The 8,216-nt window shown below is 42.5% G+C and overlaps 1 protein-coding gene across 2 annotated transcripts; it reads right to left on the bottom strand.

Annotated features, from left to right (window-relative positions):
- Positions 1–234: 234 nt before the first annotated feature.
- On the bottom strand, positions 235–6,778 carry ash2l (ash2 like, histone lysine methyltransferase complex subunit). 2 transcript variants are annotated; one of them, XM_029515638.1, is made up of 17 exons: positions 6,720–6,778; positions 6,207–6,273; positions 5,927–6,072; positions 5,736–5,824; positions 5,559–5,653; positions 5,361–5,456; positions 5,159–5,254; positions 4,988–5,063; positions 3,935–3,952; positions 2,757–2,856; positions 2,117–2,334; positions 1,869–2,036; positions 1,315–1,508; positions 1,145–1,237; positions 951–1,049; positions 808–867; positions 235–705 (listed from the first exon to the last, which is right to left on the bottom strand). In XM_029515638.1, exons 1-17 carry the CDS (start codon positions 6,776–6,778, stop codon positions 598–600), a joined length of 1,782 nt encoding a protein of 593 aa, XP_029371498.1. In that variant the 3' UTR covers positions 235–597. The 2 variants fall into 2 exon arrangements, with proteins under 2 accessions (XP_029371498.1, XP_029371499.1); XM_029515639.1 differs by lacking the exon at positions 3,935–3,952 and having other exon boundaries at positions 6,720–6,777.
- Positions 6,779–8,216: the final 1,438 nt, after the last annotated feature.

The raw sequence follows: 8,216 nt of genomic DNA, 5'->3' as shown, positions 1-8,216 counted from the left end.
ATTCCTCTTTATGGGGTAAAAAAAAATTGTAGAAGAGTCACATATTGGGACTTTGAAGCCCCCGAGCATTCATCCATGTATTTAACTACTGATAATAAATGATATAAAAAACAGATGTTTTTTATATCATTTTTTTTTTGTTTTTTTAATAAGTACTCAGTATTATATTTAGAATTTTATATACTGCTTCTTCTTCTCTTTGAAATTCAGGTTTTATTAATGAGTTAAACTTTGTCAATGCAGCATTTTTTTTTTATTTAACCCAGAGTATAAAACAGTAAATAACCAACATATTGTAAAACAAATAAAATTAGCAACAAGACAGAGCACACTAACGAACGCAAAGGTCAACTGTTGTCTACAAAAACATGGAAGTTGTTTTGTGTGGCTGCAGTTTGGTCTCTACATCAGACGATAACCTAAATATATAAACATCTCAAAGCACCATAGCTGAGCTGATTCACTTGTTAGATGTTGAGGGTGGAATGTCAAATTAACTCGGTCGCCACTCCCTGTATGTGGCGTTTCCAGCTGTGTTTTGACTGACGGGAGGTGTCGGGGTGTGGGGGAGGCGTGCGTACTGAATTTATGCCGTGTTCATCCTTCCCATGGCGGGCTGCGTCGTCCATCCACTTCTGTCTCGACGTGGTACAACATGTCGGCCAGCGTGTGCTCGATCACAGCTCCCCAGCCCATGTCGCTCATCTGGGGGGAATTAAAAAAACAACGACAACACAATGACAACTCAGTAGATGTTGAGAACTGCGAAGGTTTTTTAAGGAAGGGAATCTTTACAGAAGCTCTCACCGGCTGGAACTTCACATCTTTAGGAGGGTGTTTGAAATGTGGCCCAAAATTGACAGAAACCTGAGGACAGACAGGAGGGATCTTTTAGCAAATTGACAGTTAAGATGCCAAATAAGTCATGTGGTTGTGGAACATAGACTGACCGTGCAGCTCTTGTAGAGGGAGATGGCCGGGAAATATATGCCTTCAAACAGGTTTTCAAAGGCAACACCTTGGCTGACTCCATTTTTGTAGAATACCATCTGAAAAACAGGATCGGCAAGTTAAGTGCAGGGAAATAAGAAGGGTTATTGAACTGGCTTTTATTTTGAAAGGGGTGTAGGCGAGGGTCTCTAACCCTGCTGGGACTCATGGACTTGAGGCTTTTCTCTGCTTTGTCCACATAGTCTTTCTCTTCAAAGTACAGGTAACTCTTGAACTTGATGAGTGCCTGAAAACAGAACAGCACTGACGTCAGAGTGTGAATGTCTGTGGAATCAGCAGCTCTCAGTATCTCAGTGTTCCTACCTTGTCCTTGTACGTGTCGGGCAGAGCCTTGGCCGTCTCCGTCCCGTCAGGCAGCTCGATGAAGAAGCCCAGCGTGTCTCCCTGACCATAGCCCGAGGAGTAATGTTTTCCTATGGACTGGTGGAACCGCGTGCCCTTCTTACTGCGCCACGAGTAGCTGAACTTGTCGTAGCCCAGAGGAGCCTGCAGGTTCCCTTTGGTTTGAAAAGAAATAAATGTTTTAATGTGACTCTATCAGCACTTTTCAAACACAGCTAAACTCACTAAGAAAAGCTCTAATGTAATCTAAAATCTGATAACGATCTAAGGCCAGATCAGGAAACAATTTTTTTTCTTTTTTTTTCCAGCTTCTGGTGATGCTAAATGGTTTATTTTGGACAATTCTTGGAAGAAAGTCAGGTTTTTTTGGCTGAGATTTAGAATTCAAGGGATTAAACAGCTCATCCACAAAAGCATTCAGAACCTGCTGCTTTGTTCCCAAAATGTCTACAGCTGAGTAACAACCAGTTCACATTACTGCCAACTGGCTTGTGTGAAGGTGCAGAGCTACTGACCGAGAGGTTGGGACCAGCCGAGCCTGGCTGCTGTCTCTGCGGGCATGTCATCCACAGAAACCTCAAAGTACCAGGATCCTTTCCGGACCCCGTGGGAGGCTCGCACCATGGAGTAACCCTTCTCTCCAGTCACCGTCAGCCGGTCATCAGAGATCTTCAGCTGAGGAGCTGAGACGGGAACACACAGAATGTTTCACATCAGAATGTTGACCTGAAACATCAGAAATGTGCATGTGAGATGAAAGTACCTCTGTCGTGTAAGGCCAGCAGGACCCTTTCATACAGACAGGCCCTGTACAGATCTCCTGGTATGGGTTTGCCGGCCCAGCAGTCCAGTTCCAGCTTCTCAGGATCTGGGGCGTGTGGATCCGGTTCTGCCAGGATGTAACGGTAGCCATCTTTGTTGAAGGGGTGCTCCAGGGGGTAACCATGAGGCGGCAGGCGTTGGGCCGAGAACAGAGGGTCACTAGAATGAGGGAGGAAGAGGAGCACGAGTTTGACTCTTCATTCATTTCACCCTTTAAAACACAGCAGGGCAATGAATCTGCTGACGTGTTACGTCAAGGTGGGGCCAGAAAAGTGAATTCATCTTCAGGCAAGCCGAGAAACAGAAAAAACTGAGCAGGTTTCACAATCTCACAAACATGTCAAATAACCTCAATTATGTATTTAACTGACATTAAAACTGCACAGGCGGAACATAATGTGTCAGCATTCAACTGCAGCCAAAAGAAACATCATCAGTCTGATTTGGCATTTAGGTCATCAGAAAACTGACTCTCACTCACTGAGCCGGCTCTGGGTCAAATAAAGCTTGAACGTTTACTTTGGAAACAGTAACACAACTGAAGATAACACAGCTCAAGTGTGTGTCGATGGGTCCACTACCTGCGAGTCCTCTTTGTGGCCCCTGCAGCTGCCCCCTCCTGCTGCTGCTGTTGTTTACGCTTGGCCCCTCTTCCTTTTCCTGGGCCAGGGGCCAGAGCTCCTTTACAGAAAAAAAAAAAAAAAAGACATCTCAGATTAAACAAGACAAAAAAAAGACATACCCGCACACACACAGACTTACAGACAGTGAAAGCAGGTTATTAGGCACTTGGTAAACACGGGGTCACAGCAGGCACAAAAAGACAGGAATTAGTTCGCATGGCATTTTCCAAACACTATCAGCCTCTAGTGATCCTTTTCAGAAGCAGAACCAGGATCAGGATCAGGATCTGGTTTATTGCCTGGAAGGTATTTAACTTAAGTTGAACAGAGAAATTCCACATTGTTCTGTCTGTAGCAGGTTTTACATTTTTTATATTTAAATATACATTAAAAAACACTTTCAGTTTTATAATAATCACGACAAACTGGTTTAGAGCCACAACAACTCAAAAAAGTATGTAAAAAATTGTTTTAGACTGCTAATATAACAAAAAACAGATTCACTGAGTCTCTGGTGAGCTAACTTCTGAACATAATGAGGATCCACATAACAACCTGCTGAGCTACATCTGCACAGGAGTCGCTTTAGATCTGAAACAGCTGATGAGGTTTGGTTTGACTTTAACATCATTATCTTTATCGGATGGCATGATTTGTCACTATAAAGAAATCAGGAAGCAGAGGAGGCTAATGAGTGTTGGATGAAAGCCAACAGCAAATTAAAAAAAAAAACAGCACTCTGCTCTCGTTACCTCTGCTCAGGTGAGAGCAGAGTGTCATCGCAGTGACAGGTGTTTTTTTCTCTTTGAAGGAATTTCAGGGCCTGTTAGCAGCAAGCCAGAGACGAGGAGGATACGTTCATTGACCAATCAAAAGGGTGGGTGGTGGGGGGAGGGGCAAAGCTTTTGGGAGGGTGGGGGGGGGCACCAAACAGATGCAGAGAGCAGACAGGGAGGTTACCACTGGATGTGGATGAAGTTGCCCACAAGATGTTTTATTTACTGTTTGTGAGTTTGGTTTGAGCCGAGCAACAAACTGTGGTCCGATTGGAAACTCTGGGCCAACTTCTATCCAGAAAGTTACAACACACAAAAACACACTGATCAGCTCCAGATGCCAAAACACCAGATAGTCACCTGAGAAAGCAGATCCACCTGGAACACAATGCACAGAGTCACCAGGAGTCATCACGTTTCACAAGCTCTCACTCTTATACCGGTGTTACTGTCCCTTTCCCATAAACCCCTGTTCCCTGTAAATGATCTGATTCAGAATATAGAGCGAGATCTGTTGTGGAACTGGACAAAGTCGTCCCAGCATCATTGACGACACTGGAAACCCTGAAGAAAGGATCATGGTCTAAGTGGGAAAAAAGCAGGAATTTATCATGTCTGATCCTGACCTGAATGAGCATGATGAGGTCACAGACTCAGATCCTTGTTCAGGTCTGCCACCTGCTGGTTTTCTGTCAGACCATCAAATATCTCTCTGTGGTTTGTGATGTCACAGTTTTGAGCAGCACAAAATTTACTGTTTTTTTGCATTTTGTAGTTAGAATTTTTTGATAACCTTTTTAGGGCCAAGTTAACATTCTTTCAAAAATGTCACCAAGTCTCCACATGTTCAGAACTAACTGGACCTCAGCTAATTATACATGTAACTCAATAAAGACTTCACTTTAGTGGAGACAAATTCTCAGAAAATAAGAGAAAAGAAAAAATGGCTTTATATTCTCTAGATTAAATAGAAAAACCTGCTCAAACTAACAAGGAGCAGAAGGGTCCAAAGATCTCTGTCTCCAAAGTTTATTTTACCAGTCGTCTTCTCATCACCTTACATTTCACAAAAACTCTATGAATGATCTCCAGACTGTACTGAAAATTGCTGTCAAGCTTTTAATTAGAACCAAGAGACATGATGAAGTAGAATTTAATTTTATCTAGTTACTCTATTTAAAATGGGTTATTTTTTTGATGAGGTGAATGAAAACATTAAGGTTCAGTCAAGTGTCCAGACTTTGATGTCCTCACTTAAACAGGAATTTAACCAAAAGTAAAATTATTTTTACTCAACAGACAAAACTACTTTCCCTCCCCTTCACCTTGTGTTGAAACACAACATCAAACTGTAATTAAGTAGAAACTATTAGAATTTTCCATTTTGGGGTTTCGTTCATGCTACATTCTCACCATTGAGGCCGCCAGCTGTTGGAGTAGCAGTGGTCTGTTTCTGTGTGTCATATGAAGGGCCGATGTTTCCCAGGTCCTAGAGGGGAAAGGTTACATATTAGATATCTTCTTTGGTCTCTGCAGCAGCAGCTCACAACGCTGTTCTGTCCAGAACAGCTCAGCGGCTGATACCTGGTCCAACAGGCCAAACTTGGGGTACTCCTCCTCTGGGTCTTTACTGCCAGGGTCAGGGTGCTCCTTCACCAGAAAAACATCTCGCTCTTTACTCTGGAATATAGACAGAACAAAAGTGCCATCACTGTAGCTTCAATACTGATGTTATTTTTAATATCTTCATGTTGCAAAGAGGAGAAAACCTGCATCACAATATTACCATCGTTTTCACAATGTTGTTGGGCCAGGTGAGCTTCCCTGGTCTCTGGCGAGTCGTCATACACTCCCAGTACTTGTCAATGAATGGTATGATGTCCTGCAATGAAGAATGTAGAAGAACAGACAAATATTACAGTTGATGAAAAAAGTGGTGCATTAATCTCTGGGTCTTCCAGTCCACATACTGATTTATATTTACCTTGTCTTTGGAGAACATAGTCTTTGGGTGCTCATCTTGTGTTCTGGATCTCCATGTCAGGTTTGCCAGAGCTGTGAGACACATCTCCTTCAGGTCTGAACACAAGGAGAAACAGGGAGTGAACCACTGGAAACACCTAGGTCGTTAATGCGAAGTTGTTTATTTTAAAGTGCGTACTCGCTTGTTTCCTGAGGAAGTACGTGTTTCCACTGTGATGACACACGTTGCAGTGAAACACATAATTGGTCATAAATGGAAGGCAGGTCCTGTGGAGGAGGAGAAGGAAAAAGACCCCATTGTGAAAACCCCCACACCATCTGCTGATGTTTCACTGATCATCAGCTGAACAACGGATTTACTCAACATACACAGTGTCGATGCCAAATGTGTCAGCAGTGAACCACTTCATACACAAGGCACATTGCAGCTCCACCTCCCCAAGCTGCCTCCCGCTCTCCTCATCTCCTGATCCGGTCAGAGCGTCGGCTGCCTCCGATCCCTCACCAGCTGTTTCCTGTGACAGAGAAATCAGCTTGTGAAGAGTAATTTCAACCAGAGACACAAACAGCATGTCTCAGTGGTAAAAAAAACAGAGCAGATGAACAACATCAAAACACAGCTGAAATAATCAATGTTGAACAAAGTTACCATTCCCTCTTTGCCGTTTGAAGACTCTGTATCCATGCTGATTGGGATCTCCCCAAATGCAGCATCCCTGTAAAGATTAATAAATTAAAAAAATGCTACCATATGATTGAAAATAGCAAACCCTCACATCACTGAAGCTCTTGTTATAGGAAATGTCATCTTTTCTGGACCACTCTCTATTGAAGCACAACGAGCTTCTTCTTATTTAACATTTTCCCAAACACAGTCCGGTGCAGCGGGTTTATATAAAATCTAAGACTACGTGCAAACGTTAAACGTTTGTCTGCAGATGAATTAACATTAAAAATAAGATGTCTATTGTTTGTAAAGTGCAGCTGCGCTGTAACGGTCGGTGAGACTGTGCATAGCTAATGTTAGCCAGCTAGCCGAGCGGCTTTAAAAACAACTTTAACGACAATAAAAGACGCTTTTCTGCTTTAAATGTTCTCAGATAATCAGAATTAAACCCCAAAAATACTGACAGGAACGCTACGGAGCAGCAAACAGACTAACCCCTCTCCGCTCTCCGGTTCGGGTGCAGCTGCACTGACCGCCTCTCCCTCGGACGCCATGTTTGAAATCAATGAAAACAAAAAATATCGCGAGATTCGGGAAACAGCTTCCGGTTCCGGTCCCGTTTCCGCTCAGCAGCGACAATACAGGTCTGTGGAGGAACTGCAGCCTTTACAATAAAATAAAATGAATTAAGCTAAAATGAAATGTGATCAATTAAGATAAATAAAATAAAATAAGATGAATATAGTGACACTTATAGTTAAATTACATAAATAAACAGAAACAGAATTCAACTTGGCCAACCACATACAGCATTAAAAGAAAGTAATATAGCATGGCTGTACATTACTATAAAGAAGGTTCTCCTGTTACTTTGATGTTCTTTATTTTTCTCCCTTGAGTGAAGAGGAGATGAGGAGCATGCTGAGGTTTGAGGAAATGACAATGTTCATGTATGATGTGGAAACCAGGTTTGCTTCGTGGACGCTGGCAGCAGTGATTTTGTAGTATCTTCACATAATGATAGATTTGTGGTTGGACTCGCTGCAGCCAGCGGCTCCAGCAGAAATATGCAAATGTGGCAGAATGCAGAGAATGAAAATCCACTTCAGACTGTGCCTTTGACAGCTCGGTGAGGTTCTGCTGTCACCTCTCTGCACCTTTAACCAACTCTTCCCAACAACATCCAGCAAAATTAATCAGAAGCAGATCGACCAATGACTCATTTTCACACAAACGCTTTTTGCATGAATCAGTGAGCCAACAAAGTTTTTTTTACGCAGCTGTTTTCATACAATTTGGTGTAATTCAGAATGACTTCCACCGCACCAGCTGAAAATAAAATCCTCCATGTTTCTGATCTCAGTGAGGAGAAGTTGAGTTTATTGTGTTGACAGAGAGACAGACGTATTTAGAGCATTAGAGGCTTTGGGGCTGATTTCTTATCGTTACTGCTGTATATAAGTAGATGAGGTTGTGCTGATTCTGTATGTTGAGACAGATTTTGCCAAGTGATTCGAACAAACAAAATAAAACAAGATACATGGTAGCAACAAAAAAGATTCATGTGATGGAAGTGAAAGTTGTTGATACAATAGGTAAAAAATAAATTAAATAAGGCTACACTTCAAATCAATCTTCAGTAAATCTTGATCCCAAACAGACCAGTTTACAAACGTGAGTCATCGTTGTGCTCACATTTACATCCAGCGCCTGATCAGTTTCATGGACATGCAAATGCCTCCTTTTCATTACGTTTACCTTTTGCAAAGTGAAGGGAAACATAAAAAGCATTATGGGGACGTAAGACCAGCCCACACACCCTCTGAAAGACGTTATTAAGATGTTTGTGAGGCCGTTAGAGGACCCGAGAAGATGAGCCAATCACAAAGACGAGTGTGCCGGCAGACATGTCACAAAGCAGCAGGGGAATGTTGAAGGTACCCCTGGGTGGGGCAATAAATGCCTTAAAGCCATTGTGAGGGAGATAATGGT

This window comes from Echeneis naucrates, chromosome 12 (genome assembly GCF_900963305.1).
Source record: "Echeneis naucrates chromosome 12, fEcheNa1.1, whole genome shotgun sequence".
In the NCBI taxonomy this organism is placed as follows: domain Eukaryota; kingdom Metazoa; phylum Chordata; class Actinopteri; order Carangiformes; family Echeneidae; genus Echeneis; species Echeneis naucrates.
The sequence above is the reverse complement of the archived record's forward strand: the minus strand, read 5'-3'. Positions and strand labels throughout refer to the sequence as shown.